The 21,930-nt window shown below is 32.3% G+C and overlaps 2 protein-coding genes and 1 pseudogene across 2 annotated transcripts; 1 reads left to right on the top strand and 2 right to left on the bottom strand.

Annotated features, from left to right (window-relative positions):
- Positions 1 to 301: 301 nt before the first annotated feature.
- On the bottom strand, positions 302 to 3,844 carry LOC121124033 (uncharacterized). Its single transcript, XM_040719133.2, has one exon. The coding sequence runs from the start codon at positions 3,252 to 3,254 to the stop codon at positions 894 to 896; it is 2,361 nt and encodes a 786-aa protein (XP_040575067.1). The 5' UTR covers positions 3,255 to 3,844; the 3' UTR covers positions 302 to 893.
- A 10,046-nt stretch (positions 3,845 to 13,890) lies between these two features.
- On the top strand, positions 13,891 to 16,084 carry LOC121124285 (chromobox protein homolog 1 pseudogene; annotated as a pseudogene).
- A 1,745-nt stretch (positions 16,085 to 17,829) lies between these two features.
- Sec24AB (Protein transport protein Sec24AB) lies at positions 17,830 to 21,494 on the bottom strand. Its single transcript, XM_040719001.2, has 2 exons — positions 20,950 to 21,494; positions 17,830 to 20,892 (listed from the first exon to the last, which is right to left on the bottom strand). Exon 2 carries the CDS (start codon positions 20,699 to 20,701, stop codon positions 18,416 to 18,418), a length of 2,286 nt encoding a protein of 761 aa, XP_040574935.1. The 5' UTR covers positions 20,702 to 20,892; positions 20,950 to 21,494; the 3' UTR covers positions 17,830 to 18,415.
- Between the last annotated feature and the right edge of the window lie 436 nt (positions 21,495 to 21,930).

The following is a 21,930-nucleotide window of genomic DNA, read 5'->3' as shown; positions in this document are numbered from 1 at the left end:
TTAACATCAATGTAAGCTCTCTATCATCATTATTTATAAATGTATTTGCGTCCTGTTCTGAGCGCCCACCATGGAAGCACACACTAATGGCCGCATACGATACATGCTACAATGATACAATTTGAGCAGTTGAATCTGATGAGTATACTTGTAAACTTATTCTAGATTTTAAACCCAGTAAAAAATATATATTTGTATTTTCTCCTTTTCTTAACTTTTATTCAAAATTGTTTTTATGTTGACACACTACAGATATAGCTAACTCTTTTTTTTACAAAGTTAAATAAATTAGATTAAATAATAGGTTTACTTTATGTATTTATTTGATTTCCTAAAAATGATGGATACAAAAAGAAATTGACGCATAGAATTGAATGGAAAGTTTTCTTATTAGGTATAATATTAAGAAAACAGATGAAAAACATATGAAATCTTGTAAATATACTGTACATAATATTAATATATGTATTTATGTGTAAAAATAGAAGAATATATTTTGACTAATTACATACATAGGTGGTAAGGTAGATTATTCAGTAAAGGGGGGGTTTAGAATACAATTTATATAAATAAATATACTCTATTGGGGGATATCACATAAAGAGATGAAAAATAATAAAGAAAAAAATAATGATACAAAATACTAACAATGAAAATACATTTAAGTATTATATTGGAGGTTTCATCTTGGGTTCGATGAGTATATATAAAAAATAGTTATAGTTAATATATATCATAAAAATGGATAAGCCGAATATTTTATGCACGTTTAAAGATTTTGCAAAAATCTAAAAGTAGGAATTTGTCTTGGAGTTATAGTTGTTCTAGTATCAGAAATACGAATACATAAAATTATTTGTTTCATTCAGTCTTTGTTTAGTCATAGCTATTCACTAATAGTTTATGTTAGTACTGATCCAATTTGTAAATTCTGATATTCGCGTATACACTCCTGGTCTATTCCTATCTCCACAACCAATTCCCCAACTAATGATACCAGCAAGACCCCATCTTCCATTTTTCCTCTTAATAACAAGAGGTCCTCCAGAATCTCCCTCACAGGAATCCCTTCCTCCATTTGTCGTTCCAGCACATATAAATATCTTTGGGATCCATTCATTCTGTCCAGATTTTCGGTACATACTCATACACTTTGAATTAGAGATGATTGGGATATGGACTTCACGAAGAACGGGAGAAATTTGACCATATTCCGTTCGTCGTCCCCAACCTGTAACCGTTCCTACTTCTCCAACTAATTCAGAGTTCGTGTCTGGTAGACAAATAGGAATAATGTTGGGTCGGAATTTGACTGGGGTGTTGAGTCGAATGAGAGCAATATCATACTCATAAGAGTATTTGTCAAATCTTCGATGAATGATGACTCTTCTTACTCGTGCATCTATATGTTTGTGTGCCTCTTTGTCGTCCAAAATATTGTATTCGCCAATCCTCATCAAGAGATTACTTGGGCTTACGTCCTTGACACAATGAGCTGCAGTCAAAACCCATTCATGAGTTAACAAAGCAGCCCCACATTTATGTCGATATTGGTTATTTTTATATTGACGTAAAGAGACTTGCCAAGGCCATTCTCCATAATCAGATACACCTCCACCAACAATCCGACTCTGTCGAACAAATCTTCGTCCGCAAACATCGTGATAGCGTGCGTTTGGATTCAAAGTATCAAAACGACGATGTTGACGTCGTTGGGACAAGTCATTATCTTCGATTTCATGGTATTTACTAACATATTGGCAAATAAATTTAGCTTTGAATTCACAGCTCGAGACGGCAAGAGTTCCATTTGAAGCAAAGATTTGAACACAGTGTTGATCCGGATCAACTCTGTCTGGAATTGTTTTGTTGACGATGGTTTTTGAGTCAATTTCAACGTCTAAGCGACTGTGATACCACCTGAAGTCTTCATCATTTTCAAAGTTTGAGGCTCCTACCCAATAAGTACCTGATGTATTGTCTTTCCTCAAAGCTTCAAGAATGGATCCTTGTTCATTTTCGTCCAAAAATTCAGCGAGTGTACCACTTCGAGACCTACATTCATACTGAGCTTGTAACCAGGAAAGTTCGACTGGGCCTATTAAGTAGGATACATTGCCGACTCTGAAGTACTCATCCGGAATACTTGCTTGGTTTTGTACGGTTGGAACTACCTCACATGTTTTTGTTCGTTTATCACAAAATTTACCAGAGGAGCAATGTTCATCGTATAGACATTTAGAGCAAGCATAATATGGATTTCCTTCAGGATACTCTTCATCACATGTACACATGAAACTGGATCCAGAGTTCCAACATCTTGCATGTGTTCCACAAGGCTCCTCGGAACATGGATTATCCTTATCCTCTTCATCCTCATCTGGAAGAGCTCTTCTTGGTGTGGATTTCAGAGACTTGGACTCATTGGGTACTTCTTCATCTTCATCCTCTACCTCAGGGCGATAAGGAAATCCTTCCAAGTATTCAACAGTACTTATTAACCAGTCTGCATAGTTGGCAACTCTTGTATATGCTCCAACGGCACACCAGTCCTTACTTTTAGTATTCATTCCCATGAGTCGACTTCGACCAATTTCATCAATACAAAATACAGGACCAAGAACTTGGCATTCACTCACATCAGCACAAATGATAAGCTCAGACGAGTCAATGTAGCCACGTAAATAAGGGGTTTCCATGCATTTAATAGAAGGCTCAAAGGAGTTTAGTCTTCGAAACATAACCTTTTCTCCTACATCATCAAGATAAGTGGCGGTTTCACAATTTGTAATAGGATCCACTCCATGCTCCGGAATGCATGCATAATGAGTATATATACCACGGACCTTGACGACAGCAATGTCATGTTGAGAAGCAGGATGGCTTATGTTATAACGGGGATGAACAATAATATTTTGTACTTCATGTAAACCAAAGTCATTTCCACCATTGTGATATGAAATCCGAAGTTTTTGTCGACGATGTTCTCCAAGACATGAAGATGGAATTATGGCAACACTTGGACTAACAACAGTTCCAGAGCAAAGTGGAACGAAGCCAGAGCCTCCACTCAAAAGTCCTACTTTGACCAACCATGGAAAGGATAAAGAATTAGTGATTTCATAAGTACCTGAGGCTCTAGGACTCAGGTCTTTCTTTCTTGAGCCACAGGATTTTGAAGGGAATGTCTGTAGTGGGTTTGCATTTGCAAGAGAGAAGATTAATGCAAGGAGAGTAATATATTTCCCATACATGATGAAGTGAGAACACAGCAGTGTTAGAGAATACAAATTGGAAATGTTTATGTATAGAGTATTTAATTGGATTAAGTAGTGTTATGTATGTTTTATGTGAGGGTTAGACTGATTAATTTATGACTTTGTCTTCTATTTCTTCTTCAATTCGAATCACTCATATTCACGCACACTATCACACCAACTGATCAATCACTTTCCCAATGAAAAACTAAATATATATTTTTTGTGTCAAAAATTCATTTGGAGATGGGAACTAACTGATTATAAGATTGTACTATTTTGGGGTGTGTATTTTTTTTTTTTTTAATAGGTGGTGGAGGAGGAGGGGGATGAGCAGACGTTGTTGAGTGTAGTAGTGTATTACTATGATGGGTCAGCCCAGATTTTCTCCTTATCTTATTAATATAGTAATAATATTATTCGATAAAGAATATCCGCTGCCGAAGGAAAGGAAAAAGAAAAGTATAGAAGGGAAAAAAAGGACTTGAGATCGTCCAAATGCTAACTGGCTAGTTTAGATTGGTTTGTTTATTTTTTTTGATTTGAAGAAGAACCAAAAAAGCATTCAGAAACGCCGACGTACTTAGAGTGTACGTCAATACGTGTGCGTGTATGTAAATATGCCTAGGTAAGATGCCTATGAAAGTATATACCTTTGTGTTGCAGGTACTTGTAGATTCATATATACATTTATAATGTACACGATATTATGCTATTTCAATGATGCTATAATATGTAATGTTGTTTTTACTTGCTCTCAGGCAACATTTCATTGATGCTAAGAAGATAATTCCAGTTGAGTTCTTTATTCTTATGCCTACATAATATGTACCATGTACATACTACAAAAATATCCAGCAACATGTACAACTACTACTAAAGAGTTGCTCATCAAAACAGACAAGAGTTGTGGTGCGTCAATATAAAAACAATCTTCATCAAAAATCAAGAAAAGCACGTCGATACCTTGCTATCACAAAAATACACTAAGTATTTTATTGTCAGCTGTCAATTCCCCCGTCTCACTTGATACGTCATGGCTATTTCATAATTTATTCTTTTTGATGAAAGGAAATTTTCTTGTGGATCTCTCGTAGTTGTAGTATATATATAAATTGGCCATTTCATTATTTATATGAATAAATTTTGGCTATCATTTACATTGACGAATATTTAGCTGCAGTTTTAATTATATATTACAAAGCAATATTATAAATATCGAAGAAAATACTATACAGGATTTTAATATTATCAAATACCTATAGGATATATTATTCATTTTAAAAATGGTGGTGAAATAATATGACAATGATAGTCTGAGAGTACTTAAGAGATAATAGCAGTTTGTACGATTGTCTTATTTGGGTAACTACTAGAGGATTTTGGACCTTTTTTTTTTGTTTCATTTTGGATGAAAGGTTACGTGATACCTTAACATGAAAATAGAAAATATAAATTAATTTTTTTACTTTATACGGATTCTGTAGAAGTTGGAAAGAAAACATGGTATGAATAATTTTGAATGAGTGATTTGACGTACTTGGGATGAGGAACATTTTGAATATTAATGGTCTAATTTTTACCAAAAGATAAGTACTCATTAACACATTATAAAGTTCAAATGCCCAGAGCTATATTACTCAAAAATACATATTAGCCATTTTATTTTAATATCTTAGAATGAAATGATAGTATCAATGAATAGTTGGTTATCAATGTTCTAATTAAATAATGCTTTTTCAGACGAAGAAATAGCAACCTTTACAATTTGCTTCTACCAGTTGTAAATTGTACACAACCTATAAGTGCATCCCAATATTTCATAGACATATTTGAGTTAGTTATTATAGGCTTATTGTTCAAATTTCTGAAATGAGCAATGATATCTAAGAATGAATGCTACAGATGATTGATGAAACTCATATTGACCCTTTATCCTCAATATATATGACACAATCAGTTTTGGATAATTTATGAGCGATTTGCAGCAGACCCAAAAGGTTAATAAGAATAATTTGTTTATAGAAATTGACAATAATTTGTATAAGCAGACAAATGTAATCCACACTCAACTTTGAAAAAAGAAATATAACTTTTTTTAGCGTTACCCCAAAATAACTTGTAATGAAATTAATTTACCTTAAACCAGTGACATAATGTTTATTTGTTTATTTCATTTAACACTAGGAAGTAAAAGTGCTTCTTTATGGTATGGAAACTCCCATTATACACAAAATTTTCTAAATTTACCCCTGTCCCCTGACCACTGCATTAGACTATGCCGTTATGACAAAAGTTCCAAATTTAGTATCCCAAAATAGTTTGATTTTCCATTTTATTCATTTAAACAAGAAACTAACTTTCAATCTAAAAAAAAAAATCCTTCATAGACGTTTTTTGATTTGAAAATCTGTAAAATATTGAAAAAAAAAACAATTTTGTTCTTTAAAATTAACGAGATATATGATATTTATTAAATTAAGCAATGTAGATAAGAAGTACATATAACTTCCAACAGTATTTGAATAACATTGCTTTAATTTGCCTCACGTTTTAAGTATTTTAGTCGTAAATATATTATTATTTAACAGTGATGATATAGTCTCCCATTCTTAATATTTTATTGTATTTTAAAAAAAATACACTTATTCTAAAAATTGGAGACCACTAGCCCCTTGGAACAAATGGTTCAGGCGTCAATGGCAATTGGATAAAATATTAACCCCATCACACGACGACTTGAGGTTTTTTTAAAAGTCCTTGGAACATCAAAAATTAGTCTCTTCATGACTGGGATCAAAAATGGCCTCTCTGACCTCATAAGGACTAATTCTTAGCCTACCTTTTAACTAAAGTTAACATCTTTGTAATACAAAACTACCTTTAAAAATTAAAAAAGGAAACATGGTTGTTGCATTTGCTTTTTCTTCTTTTTGGCTCATTATTATAGAGGTAGTCACATCTCCCTCCGAAGTCCCGCCTATCTATGGTGTAATTTGATTTAAAAATCCCAAAAAAATATATATATATATGAATTTATACTGTTTACTTATAACTTTTCCCCTACACTAAGAGAATTTTAAATGTAAAAATTTATCTTCTTTATAGGAGTAATTCATTTTCTCTCCCAAAAATATATAAAAGGGATCTAATATTAACAAAGGTATTCATTCAGTAGTACCATATGTCTACTCTCGCCTCCTTCTTGTGCTCCTTTTTTTCGTACAAAAATCTCAATTCTACTTATGTTTAATATTAAATTCCCAAAACAAAATTATTTTTCGGGAAACCCCACATTAAATTATTTAAAAATATATGGTTTCTAATTGTAAGTTAAATGCATGTTATTGAAGATTTATTTAACATATAGTTTTTAACTATTTATGCTACGCTGTAAATGAAGCACTATGCGTATACACAAATAATAATGACTAATGAACCACCAATTGTCCTTACAACAAACGTACCAATTAATATTTATTTATAATTTCACCTTCTATTGTAGGATTCATAAATTCGTTTTGGATCTTTCACGACAGTTTAAAATACATGTTTTCAAATTACTTAAATTTTGCAATATTTATTAATTTTGGTGTGGGCGTTGTTTGTTAATATTAATTTGTAAATAAAGCCACAGAGAGAGGCACCGCCTTGTGGCAAAATAATACAACTCCCAGAAGCATAATATGATTTAATAAAATAATTAGTCGTATGTTACTCACATTAACAGTAAACTAGAGACTATCACACCACCTTGTAGATTTTTTTAAAAGTTTGTTGATATTCTATAACCAGAAATGAAAATCATGTATATTTTGGACATGCTAAAAAAAAACTAAACTCATCATGGTAACCCTGACAAATTGAATAATGTTTTGAAGGAGAGCAACTTAGCTGTCATGACATTATATTAGATCAGCTATGTCAAGGGAGGAGGGGGAGAAATAAATAAAATAAGAACATTGGAAGGACGTCGATCCTTAATTCTACTCTGAGTCTAACAAGGACTTACAATTATAACTCCGCTAAAGATCCTAAAGGTTAATATCTGCATTTTATGCACACACACGAATGTTCAATCAGGTTGTAACCCATTGAAGGCGGTTTTTTTAGACACCCAGTATTCAAACTAGTTATATTACTTTTTTTGCTAACGACGCTTATGATGATCTAGATCAGGGATGTCCTCATGGGCTCATTGCCACTTGAAATATCATAATCGACCATAGAACCTATTAGATTAAATCTCCTGAAAAAGGCTTGATAAAACAAAATTATTGAAAAAAGGCTAATCTTGCAACCTTTTTCAGGGGTGTCCGCAGGGCTTGGTTTTTTTAATTTTATAAAAAAAAAAATATTTTCTCATTTAAATTTGTTTCCGCAGAGCGATAATTTTTCATAAATTCCTTAATTGGGGAAATATTTTTCAATGTTTGTACGTATTATGCACGGCCTATGGGTATTGATGATATTGTGACAATTTGTTAAGAAAATACTACAATGAATGTAGTTGAAAAAGAAATATATTAATCACAATATATATATTTATGTGAACAGCGGAGGAATATAAAATTTTATACTTAAGATTACCAATTCCAAAAAAGACGTCCAGATAAAAAATACGCACAATTTACACAACAGGGGTGTCCGCAGGGGGAACACTGTAGCCCCAACCTCCCCCCAAATGAAGATACTTTTGCTTTTTATTATATTTTTTTTTTTGGCTAAGGATGAAAAAATTTACGCGAAAATTAGGATAAAATGTTTTTTTTCAAAAATTTATTTAAGGTCATTAATAATTAGGTAGTTAGCAAAATATTTCAAACATACCAACTTCTATTTATCTGTCATGTACTCCCACACAATCACTGACATATTATTCCTTCACAACTTTTAAAATGAATTACATACGAGTATACGATATTAAAATCCTACCTAGTATTGGATTCGATCCTGTAATATAATTTTGCCTAGTAATATTTTATTAAAAGCATAGCATTAGTATTTTGTGTATGAATGCCAAAATTTATTCATTAAAATAATAAAATGGCCAATAATTATACTATATATCTAGTATGCATCGATTTTCTCATCATTATGTAATACTTTGTATTATATTCTACCTATGAATGTATTTTACTAACAAAAAACAATACATACTTACATTATTATACCTAGTGTGTGTGTATGAGTGCTAGATTAAATTCCTTTGACTACTACTCGAATGTAGATTGTAAATATCTGCATTATTACCTGTTCAAAAAATTTTACCCACTTTGTTACGAATAAATAATTCTCTAGGAAAGTGCTTATCATGAATAAGGTGGGGAATTCCTTAGCTCTCGTAATAAAAAGTAGGGATTTCCTAAATTCAAAACATTTACCTATTTCCTAAAAATATTAGTCACTAGTTTCAGGTAGTGTTATTTAGGAGCAAGGATCAGTCCAGTTTGATCCCATCCAGTGCAGTCCTACTTGTGGGTCCTTAAAGAAAGTAAAATCGATCCCTTGTGACGTCATTGAGGGTGTTTTTCCTTTTTTTAAATTATTATATTGTAGAATAAAATATATAGAAGAGGCGAAATATAATATGTTCTTATTATATACGTATTAAATTACTAGCGGAAGTACAAGGCATTATCCGGAGTTATTAGGTGTCAACGAACATACAAATTTTTCTTTAATAATATAGAAGATAACTTCCCAAAAAATAATTGTTGTTACTCACTTCATATATATACGTTATCTCATTAAGAATAAAAAAATAATAATATGATTGGATGAGCCAGGGAGTAATTTAGCTCGTTGCTAAATCTCATTTAAAGTCTCATTTTATATAAAGTTTTTTTCATTCATTTTATACAATGCTCCCTGTATACCATACCCTCCCCTTTTTTTATACTGTACAGTATACAGGGTCGTTCTGGTAAATGTATACCCTCTTTAACTACATCCTCAACAATAAAGAAAGGATTTAACTCAGTTATTATAATTTTTCAATGAAATATTAAGCGTTAGCTATAATTTTGTTGCGCAACAAGTATTTTCGTTGAAAGAGACCCGGAGGAACCCCATCATCGAATTTGCTTAGGTGGGACACAGCCCAGCTTACATCAAGAATATCCTCTGGTATCCAAAGAGCACAGTCTATAACGTCTACAATCGCTGGAATGAGAATATAAGAGAAAATCCAACAAGTCCCGGAGTGATAAAAAACCCACTCTCAGATTCCTAGTAGGTCTGAAACGGTACTTGAAGATATCTCCTGTAACTCTGATTAATCTTCTTTCCAAAAAGCACCAAGAAATCTCTGCAGCAGTCTCCAGGACCATAAATACTGACCTGAAGATGAAGTCATACCGCATCTACAAAAGACACATCCTTACAGACAAAATGAAGGTAATCCGGGCTGCCTACGGAAGAAAAATGCAGAACGATTGGAAGTCCCATGGTAACCGAATCATCTTTTATTTGTTTACCAGCGGAAGTAGTAGACATTGCTCGGACTTATTATACGTCGAGGAACAGACAAACTAGGCTCTAATAATACAGATATGTAAAACGTGTGTTAAAAATTCCCGGGCTTCACACATAAATTGCATTATTTTTTTTAATTCCCCTCATTTTCAGTAAGTACCAACCTTCAAAAGATAGCTCTCAAAATTTCCTGACAATCTATTGTTAAGTTTGAGAGTTATTGTGCTAAGAGTGACGCTTCAAAACAATAGATCAAAAACAATCTTGTACTTTAATTTTACACTGCTTCTTGATGAGAAAAAATATCGTTCAAGCTAAGCAAATGGCTTGAAAAGTGTTATGTGTAGGCTGCTCCATAAAGCAAATAAAAATAAAAAAATTGAAAAAGTCAATTTTGAACGAAAAAAAAAATGTTTTCCTTGTTAAGCATAGAACTTTTTAGCCCATATGTTAACTCCCCCTTTTTTTTTTTTTTTTTTTTGCTTAATAGGACACGCTCATCTTTAGCTTCACACGCTCGTTGATAATCATGATCTAATGGCACATTCCTTTTATGTATAAACCACCAATCAATGGTTACCCGGCGTAAGGAGAGAGCGGGAAGTCACATTTATAATGGTAAAAATAATTGGAAAAAATTTAGAAAACTATTCAGAAAATACTTCTATATACTACATATACTAATAATTAAAACATGAATGTAATTATAATTATCTTAGTATGGGAATAACGCATTGATTCAGCATTGGACTTCATCAAGGCGTACACAAACGAATGATACTTGGCATAGACCTCATGATTGACCTCCGTCTGTGATAGAAATCGTATAAATTCGAATCCGGGCTCTTTCAGGGCAAAAATTTGGGCTCCGAATGTGAGGACATTTTGTAGTCAATATATCCTGCACTTTTTTGTAGTTTTAACCCATCGAGTTCCTTCGTTATTTAAAGATTTTCCAATTCATCTGGACCACGCTGTAGATACAGGACTGTTGCGACGGGGTGTTTGTGTGCCACAAGAATATGTCAGTGGGTGACAATGGGATCTTAGTGGGAAAGTTTGATGTAAAAATTTAGAATGATTTAATAACCCAGAAAACATATAATGTATTTTTTTTAAATAACAAAAATTTAAAAAGCTTTTATCCTCCCAAATAAAAATTCTGGGCCGGCTGGCGACGGCCCTCTGTACACACATATTACTTGGAATGTTTAAAAATGAATCTTAAAGTATTTAATTTGATCAACTAGAGCTCAACGACGGACTCCCACTATAAGAAGCTATTCTAAACTAGGATTAAAGGCTTATCTTTCATCATAACTATCTAATAAGATTACTTATAATTCAAAATTATGCATTGGTGTAAATATTAACTGACAGAATATCCGTTAGAATATGATATGAATAAAATGTATTTAAATCAAAGATACGAGAATTAAAATAAATACTTAAAGAAATAGAAATGCTATTAGTCCAAGTCAACAAAATTTTACTTTTTCAAAAATTTATACATCATTTTATATTCTCTTAATGTACCTGACGCGCTGTTCCCGGAAATTGTATATGCAATTCAATTTTGGTTTCTTATAATTTTGTATCTTTTGAGTAAGTAAAAGATTAGGATATAATGCAAGAAAATAAACCGACGTATTTTCTACAAAAGAAAGTACTTTTATTTTATGTGAGAACATCTAATTACGAGAAAATGTAATTTAAAAGTAAAATATCACAATTTTGACCTTTGTTTTGTTTGTCCTTGGTTTTCATGGGTGTTTATGCTAAAAGTGTCTATTTATTTTAAACTGTAATTAATTTTATTTTATTCATACAAACTGGCACTGGTCTCTAAAAGGTGGGTTACCACATCTATCACTTTAGTGTAACACGTCGTTATTTCACGTTTTTGTATGAAAGGTTGCGTGATACAATAAAGGTAACCAGATGGTACTCGTATAAGTGTAAAGTCAATTTATTCCTAACCTTTGCATGTTATAATCTTCAAACCTCAATAACTTTCTCATGAAATTCTAGTGAACTAGAATAACCATTCATATTTTTTTCTACATAGGGCGAATATAAAATGATTGATTGGTTGAAAAAAGGAAGAAAAATAATTTTCACCAATTTTAACACATTTTTCCTTCAAGAGGGGAAATAAAGAAAACAAGCTAAGCTGCATGCATAATCGGGGGCGTCCTCATGGGGTGGGATCAAGGTGGAGTAGCCCTACTTCCAAAATTAAGGAGTTTTTGCTTTTTAATAGATTTTTTTGGGGTAAATATGGATTTTTGAAATTTTATCCGAAAAATTTAATATTTGAAATTTTTCTCCAAAATATTTAATATTTGAAATTTCATTCTTGTAATTTTTTTCCAAAATTTTTTTTTTGTAAACAGCAGTATCAATTTTTTCAAAAAAAAATCCAAACAATTAATTTTTTGTGAATAGAAATTGATTTTTGAAATTTTTTTCCCAAAAATTTAATATTTTAAATATTTTGTGAATAGCAAAGGATTTTGGGACATTTTTGTTCAAAAAATCTTAATTTGTTGACTTATATATATAATCCTACGGACGCGTCTGCTTGATTATTTCATGATAAATTATATTTTGGAAGCACAAAAATTATAAACGTAGAATTTTCTTTCTCCCAAACAAGAACATTTTAAATCACAGAACCTCTTTATTTTGATAGATAGAGTTGTTGAGGTTTGAATATGCAAAGTTTTTAGATATAAATTGCGTGTACACGCATGATAAAAGTGGTAATTTGCCTTTAGTGGTTCTAGTTGAGCAGAAATAGTGCTTTAATTTTAATGCAAAAATTACTCAATAAAGTGCTGAAATGTTTAACATTTCATGATAATTAATTAATTCATTAGTATTAAAGGAAAAATATAATCATTAACAGTGTTCATCTCTACTAATACATATCTTCTATATTAATCCAGCAAAGTGTGTTTGTATATAAATTTTCCAGTAAGTCATTTTTGAGTATTGATACTAGATCTAGAAATAACAAGAAAAATCAAGCGTGCGCGTCATATTATAAAAAAAAAAAGGAAAACAATGGGGAAATACATAATATAAAATTTAAAAAGATGAATCTGACTTTAGATGAGTTTTAGAAACGAGTCCAAGTACTCCCTAGCTCATCACGTCATATTAAAAAATTACGATAATTACCCAAGTAATCATCAATGTTTCTCTACGTTTTTCATAGAGTACATTCACACGTAATTACTCAAAACGTTCTCTCCTCAAGAATGAAATGATGATAACTGCTTAATAAAATAAAAAACATTCTTGAGGTTGCCAACAACAACAAAAACTTGTCAGCTAAAAAATGAGTCCTTAACTAACAATTTATACGACTTTGTAATGTAATGAGTTGTACAAAATTAGGAAAGACTTTCATTGAGCCCAAGTTTTTCTAATTTAATGGGATTTTGTTTATTTCGGAATGGTTATGTTATAGAAACTATATATTTTTTTAAATATGATTCACGACCAGTATGATTCTAAAATGATTTAAAATACACCTACATATAAGTTAGCTATAATCAAGACTTATCCTAGGGTTTTTCTAGGAGGGGGATATATTTTTTCAAATTTTCTTTCTATATACTCAAATATGAGCTGACTTTAAATATATATATATATATATTTGACCTTTTCAATTTTTACTCAAAAATAATATAAGGTCTTTTGATAAATAGTTTGATATATTTTTGGTTGAATTAATTTTTTTAGAAAGTAATATTTTATATTCTTTTTGGCTTCCTTTTTCCTAGACTTTGTCGATATTTAGTTATATGACTTTTTTATATTTAGATAAAGTGTATTTTTAAAAGGGCCTCGTGTCAAAAATTCCAAGTTACACTCCATTAATTTTTTCATAAATACTTCTAGAGGGGTACCTCCCTCCCCCGTCGCAAAAAGCTCTGGGTGGGTGTCCCGCAAACTCCCCCATTGGCCCAAGCTCTGGCTAAAACAATCTTAGTCTTCCATTAAAATTTCAGCTCTCTAGAAGCTACAAGGTTGGAATTTACTTGGAACAAAAAATATGACGAACTTATTTATGGTGAATATCCTTAAACTGTAAACTGTAATGTATTTTATATTTCCTTTCCCCTTGTTCTTATCTTCTTGTATTTTCTTTTATGTATTAAAGTACTGTATTTTACATAGTATAAATAGTCGTGTATTTTGTAAATAAATTAGAGTATGGTTGTATTATAAAGAATACACATGATGTTATAAATAAGTGTTATATTATTCCTCCGCGTGATTTCTTCTCCTCATGTCTCTCGGTCATCCTGGATCTCTCCAACTATAAATAAGTTTGTGTCTCTCCCTCGTCAAGACACAACATAAACTATTCCCGGCTTAGAAAATTAAGGATGTGTCTGTATTTCCGGGCTAAAATATTTAAAACAAGGGTTACTATTTTGTTGAAAGAATTACCATTGGCCCAGAAGAGTTTTTTTCAGCTTTACCTAAGAATGAGGCTTTCTGGAAAGGGCTATTATCTTCTTGGAATTCCTTTTTGTTGGCTCCTCTTTCACTATTGGGTGAAAATGTACCTAAAAATTTTAATTACCTCTTCAAAAGTAGAGGTGAGCTAATGAAGCATACGGGAATTGTCTGCTTGGGCAAATAAAGTCATTCCTATGCGTGTTTTCTTCTAATTTTGTAACGACCAACTGTATCGTTTCCATGCGATAAAAGGGATTTTTGGTTCCACACACCCCGTTTTGCATTGCGTTGTAGAATCTCAATGTACGATATGTTCGAAAGGAGCTTCGTGAAAATGAAAGTCCTCAAATCCTTATAGTTGCAAACGACTCCGAAAGCTGAATAGAACGGACATGGCGATTGATAAAGTGGGATGGAGATCGATCATGAGAAATCAATTCTCCGATTCAAGAGAGAGATTGCTACGAAAACGTCTAGCTACATCAACAGACTTCACCAACAATTTGAAAAAAGATAAAACGGAGAGGCTCTGCTCTTACTGCATGGATCATACGGAGTCCTCCTTCCATCTTTTTTATGAATGTAGTAGATTGAAATGATACCTGTAAAGGAAATCCTGAAACAGAAAATTAAGGATACACTCGGAATAGAGCTAAAAAAATATTAGTTTGTGGCTATGGCACCGACGACTCGGGCTCACCTAAAAGCAGACGTAGTCATCACGAAATTTAACTGCACTTTATACCTCCGCCAGACAATGGGCTCAATGATAAAGACTAAAGACGTCAGCACTCGATAATTTCGTTGACAGACACTTTAGGGGGCTTCAACCCTTTGTAACTATACTAGTGTTGATCAATTATCAATAATCATTTATGAAAACTGGGTCGAGATCCTCTCTTCTCGGTTTAGTCGAGTGGTAGCTTCCCTAACAGATCTAAAGTCAAATCTACCGGTTTTATTTCCTCCCTTTCTTAATTGTCGTTTCATTTTGTCGATGTCGAATATAAAAATCAGTTTTACTTCCATGGATTTTACTAGTGTACTCAAGTTTAAAGGTTAAAAGAGAATCAATCATCCAGATATGGCTGAGGAAGATTACATTGTGGATCATATCATTGATAAGAGAATAAGGAATGGGAAGACTGAGTATTACTTGGGCTGGAAGGGTTATGGCTCAAAAGGGAACACTTGGGAGCCCCAGAAGAATCTGAACTGTCCGAAGTTTGAAAAGAAGTTCAAGGCCAAGATAGAGAAAAAAGATGCAAATGGATCTCCAAGTATTGGATCTCCAAATTACAATGCATCACCTGCATCTAGAAAGGAGGCTAAAAAGCTGAAAGCATTGAATCCAGAGAAAGACTCGGAGCCCAGAGGGTTTGATCGTAGCCTTCAGGCTGAAAGGCTCATTGGGGCCACGGGTACTTCTGGAGAGTTAATTCTTATCATCAAGTGGAAAGGATCTGACGAGATGGATCCTGTTCCTGCGCGACAAGCCAATCTCAAATGTCCAAATTTAGTCATTTAATTCTACGAGGAGCGAATCTCTTGGTATTCATCGAGTCAGGATGAGGATGAATAAAGTCACGTACTTTGCCATTCATCTCCTTGATACTTCAACAAACATTTTAAGAATAGAGCCAAAGTTCACTCTGAGTCTTCTATCCTCTAGCTAATGTTTCAATTTTTTATTTTATTTGTATTTTTTTTTTTCAGGCCTTGCATTTAATAATCTTTTGGTGTCTTTCATACATTTTAATGAAACCATGATTACTATGATTTACTCAAATAAACAAAATATTTATCCGGAAAAAAAATAACTAGCTAGCTAGCAACATTACTTTTTACATATTATAAAGATAATTGCATTAGGTCCCATGATTTAAGTAATACTAATAAACCCAGTGGGTTGGATAAACATACCATAAAACCATGTATGTACATAATATTCTATTGAAAAGTTATTATTTTCTTTTAAAGAAAACAATTCCTGTTTTGATGAAGAAAGTAAATCCATAGCAAATAAAAGATAAATCATAAAATTGAAAGTAAAAACAATGATTTTCACTTTCCTAAAACTTGTATAGTATCTCCATGGATCAAAAGTCAACAAATAAAAAGAAATTATAGTTCATCTACTTCAATTGCATTAATAGTTTTTGTTTTCTTAACCTATAGGCATTATCATATTAGACAAAAAATGAGGAAAAATACTTTTATTTCTCTTTTCTTTTTTTAATTAAGAATCCTGTTGAAAAATTCAGATTTATAATTATACTAATATAATATATTCTGGATGAAAGTTCTATACAACATACAAAACATACATTTTGAAAGATAATTGAATCTTACATAAAATAATTTTCCGTAGGATTCTTGAGTAAATTATTCTGTCCAATTAGTGACGCAGTATAATCAGGACAATTTACAAGTTTTTATATATTTAATGCTGCTGAGCTGGTACATAAATGCCCGACTCCGAATCCAGTATTTTGAATATCATCGATTCCAATACAAAAAAAAAATAATAACATATTTAATAGCTAATATAAGTACTATTGAGTCTGAAGACCATAAATATAGATTTAATTTATAGCTATAGGTAGTTATTAGTTATATCTAGTAAATAATTGTGCCAGGTATAAAGAAAATATTTGAATATTTAACAATATGAACAAGTGAGATGGATCAAAATTTATCTATTGCTAATACATTCATAAGTTTCTGAATATAACAACCGAAGAACAACAGTATAAACATCCTCTAACTGCAACGTTACACCTTACTATGATGACATTGACTATTAAAAAAACTAATGATTAATGGATTTGCTCTACCCGACATAATAATTTAGAGTTGTTCGAGAATTGTAATTGTATAGACCATAGAGCACCTTTGAAATTTGCAAAGTAAACTTACACATTTAATAAATAAATAGTATTTAATACATACAATTTATAACCATTTAGAAAAAAACTTAATGAACACTCAGTGTAAGCCTAAGATTATAATAAGTTTTGTAGCTGGAGTCGGGGTCGGTACATATTTTCCGACTCCACCAAAAAAGGCACCGACTTCGCAAGCCCTGATTTTAAACTATAAACTTCTACTCTACAATCTCATTTTCATCTATAGATTTAAAAAAAATGTCATTCACTTTGCCTGAAAATATAAGATTATTATGTTATTTTCAGAATAAAAAAAACCATTGATGGCAGACAAAAAAACAAATCTTCTCAACAAATTTGTAAGTAAATGTCATCGCTTTCATCATTTTATCACTGGAGCCTCAATTCATAACTTTATTTTTTAATAATGTATGGATAGTTGAAATAATAGTTATAGGCCAAAAAAACAAGTTTCAACAAATGGGATCCATAAAACTGGAATGGAAAACAGACTTATCCGCCTATGCACTTCAAGAATATTCAAGTGATTGGAACCATGAAAAAAAAGTAATTTTTTACTCTCTGACAAGATAATTTTGTTATTCACGGATAATAATTGATGTTGTAGATCACTCCAAGTGGTGTAAAAGTTGACATATTCAATGATTTTTTTATAAATAAATCCACACTGACGAACATATTTTCATAATATAGTTTCGATACGTATATTTTTTTAATTTGATAATAATTTATTTCACTTTTTCTCTAGCATTTGATAATTAGTTATTTCTTCTTTGGAACTTACAATTAAATCGGCGAAATAATAAAACAATAATAAGTTATATTCGATAGGTAGTAAATTATGTTATTACAAATATTAATTAAAATTAAATACAGTAATCCCTTGTAATGCACACAATATAAAAAATATCTTTCTATAAAACGGACACACCATTAATTACGATCTATCATTAACTACTTTATCTAGGAATTTGACTTTGTTTCAATACATATTCAATACATATATTCTACGTTGAAAATCGTGTGATCTAGTCGATAATTAAGACATATGAAAAGAGGGATTCCTGGTGTAATTACGTTGATGAATTACTTCGCAAACACCTGAATATTTTTGTATAACTGAACCAAGAGATCTTACTGACGCGAAACATAATTTTAAGAACGTTTCTATCGGGTATAACAAGGGATTACTGCATCCCATTAGAGTAAAGCATGAAGATAATGTTTTTTTATAAGAAGAAGAAGAACATGTAAAAATGATAGGACTACATCAAATTATTTCCAAACCAGAAATCATTTAAGCTGTCGCTTTAAATGATGTAAAAATTCAAAATAGGAAAAATTATTGCCGCATTTGTCCTCAATTAACCTTTCGATAAATAACCATTTTTCGTCACTATCCTCCCTGATAATTTTAATTGTTCCATAAACTGTTTTAAAGGATTCGAGCCAGTTTAGAAATAGTTTTAATCTCTCAGATTCCGGGTTGTTCAGCTCAGGTAATTCAGTGTAGGAATTACCATCAATTTCATTGAGTTGTTTCTTACCAAAAAAATTCTCCAAAGTATATTCAGGAATGTCTCTAGTTAGATAAAGCAGATATACATCACCACAATCCATGAGATACATTCCAGTGGATTGAATGTTTTCATAACTTAATTGTAATCTTGGAGGCATATTTTGTAAGCATTCACCATTATTTTGGATCGGACTTACATCAAGTAAATTGTCTACACGATACAGAGAAGGATAAATCATCAGTGTCACTTGTGATAGGGGAAGTGTTTTTAGTTGAGAGAAGCAGTAAGTTCTATAATCTGGCGGAACATCATTTTTAAGAGCATCAGATTTTAAAAGAGCTAAAATATATAGGGGTAATAGTTTAAGAGAATTGGATATTGGAAGTCCATTTCGATTACTAATAGATGAATATAAATGGTAAGTTTCTAGCGCATCAGTGCAGGAAACAATTAAACCTTCTTTTGCTTCTTCAATGGAGCCATTGACAGCTCTGTCAGTAGCAAATTTGGCAAGCATCCCAATTATCGCTTCTTGATCGGCATAATTGATGATATCCATTACTGATGTTGTAGTGGGAACACATAAAGTATGTACCCGAATGCGCCTTTCTCCTTTACTTGATGTATATAACAATGCCGCTTGAAAACTGACTTCACGACAATCGTGTAAATCATCTTCAATCACTAGCTGCATACCGAAGCCAGCGTCAGGATTGATATTAGGAAGTGAGAGAAGATCAGTACTTCTCACAAAAAAATTACCATGGAAAGCAGTGAGAGCTAGTCCTCTAGTACATCTTACTCTCATAACTGCTTCAAACCCAATCTTTCGAGTTAAGTAACGGCGAAGATAACTTTCGAATTTTCTGGCAATGTGAATGTTCCTGTTCACATGGTAACCAGGAAAGTGCATCAATTGACCTCCAGAAAATTTAGAAATTCCTTCAACTGTTGCTAAATCCACATAATTATTTCCAAGTGTGAATAAGTCCACTGCAATCTGCTGGCCAGAGAAATCCAAAGCCAATTTCTTATAGAAATCGATTGCTGGTCCAAAAAGAGCAGAAGCATTTTTTTCAGACTTTTCTCTTCGAAATAGAGTACCAGGTCCAACACTAGGAATCATGCACTGAAGTACGGTTACACGACCTCCAGTAGGATACAGTAGTTTATAACAAGCTTGAAGAGCTGCTCCAAAAGCGGACTCTGTATCACTCGTATTTTCAAACATGTCTGGAAGCTCACTTAACAGCTTTTTAATTAAAGATTTATTTTCTTTAAGATTCACTACTAAATCATTGGGAGTAGGAACAAACATATCGTCTATATCACTAACAGTCATTTGAATTGGTTTTGACGATCCAACTGTTAAGGAATAAAATTGAACACTTTTACTATATGTAATAAATCCCACTTGAGTCCTTCTATCACCAGGCAACTTATCCAGTTCTTCCATCAAAATGTTGCAAAATACTCTAATATAACCAGACTCCCATGCCTGTCTTGAAACATCTAAACAAAAAACATACACTGCAGGTTGAGGTGGTCTCAGCATATATTCGGACGGAGCAATAAATTCAATAGTAGACGAATTGCATTCAGGACGTCTAGATGGATCCCCATAGGATTTAGTACTAGGATCATACAAAAATTCCTCTGGAACTTCATTAATTCGAAAACAGATATTACATTTCCACCTTCGCTGATCGATGAACTGAACAAATGGATTGATATAAGTGCGACATTGCCGGCATCGAACGATGGTTGGGCATTGAATCACGGTCAAATAGTTCAAATCTTTGAAAGGATGGAGACTGAGGCCCAGGGGCAGTCGACTCTTCTTAAGTAAGGACTCTGTTTGAGGAATTTTCCTCAGCGTACATCGAAACACGTCAGGAGAACAGTTCTTTTCATTCCAACTTGAAATCTGAAGTGGAGGACGTGGAGCCGGCGGAATACTACTGGGGAGGATTCCACGATTCTGAAGGAGGTCTTGGGGCTCATACAGATTACATGATAAAGACATATTCCGCATTTCAGGGAGGACAACAGGAGTCATTTTGATGGTAAGTCAATTCAACACTTCACTCCCAAACGAATTCCAATTCAATTCCTACTTTCTTAACACGGCGAGAGGGACTTCCAAACTATTTCAGATTGCCGACACGGAGTTATCCAATACGTTAATTATATATTGATTCAAACCAGGATTTATTACTGTACTAGTATTATGAAATATGGAGTGGATGTCTTTGAAAAGAGGAAAGGATAACTTGTTTTACTTTTAGATAATAACAATATATTTACATGTAGTTCATTCTAAGAACGTTCAAAATCCCTAGCTATGGGTCTCCAACCCACCAGGGGTTCCCACTCCTTCATGTAATTTATTTAACTCCTTCGAACAACACCCATCGGCAACACTGCTGAAGCACACGACTCGCTTTTTGTCAGTCTATTAGGAAATTAAGATCCCCTGTATTTTCCTTTCAGCTGATTTCCTAAATTCATCAATGATTTAAAGCAGCTGACTCCACGTAGACTGCTTCACATACAACAAAACCGCCCTCTATTCCATCAATTTGCAAAAACTCACAGAATCTCAAAATATAATATAATAATATATGATAATAAATACAATGAGGAAGAACGGAACGTATCATTATCATGTCTAAAAATTCAAATTACTCCATCACTGTTGAATAAATATAAGAAATATAGTCATCACTAGTGTTGTGTCGGTCGTTATATAGGACCGGGGTTCAAATCAATCTCATTCAGTCCACTTGTCGATCTTTAAAGAACTGAAGGTAAAAACTAAAATCAATCCCTCGTGATGTGTCTTTAAGGGTATTTTTCCTTTTTTACTTATTCCGTTATATAACATATAAATTATATAATTATAACTGAGTAAAAATATTAAATGTTCGTAGTTAAATTGTATTTTAATGAAAATGGGATTATTTTTTGTAAGATATGTGCAATGATCTACATATATCTTATATGGATTAATAAACAATCAATATTTGATGAAAAATACTAAAAACCGGGAGTTAAGGACCGGTCTTAAGACTGGACTGGACCGAATAAATATATTTGATGGACTCTATTGAAAAAATTGGAAATCATTTACTTCACTTTAATTCTTGCAGCACTTCTGTAGGTTTCAATACAGACTAAATGTATTTAAGAAATCATCAATTAAATTTTTATAAGCAGTTCTATTATTTGTCATTGTTGTGTCTTGACGAGGGAGAGGAGACACCAACTTATTTATGGGTGGAGAGA

This window comes from Lepeophtheirus salmonis, chromosome 9, assembly GCF_016086655.4.
Source record: "Lepeophtheirus salmonis chromosome 9, UVic_Lsal_1.4, whole genome shotgun sequence".
In the NCBI taxonomy this organism is placed as follows: Eukaryota; Metazoa; Arthropoda; class Copepoda; order Siphonostomatoida; family Caligidae; genus Lepeophtheirus; species Lepeophtheirus salmonis.
Note: the sequence above shows the minus strand (reverse complement) of the source record. Positions and strands in the feature narration are given on the sequence as shown.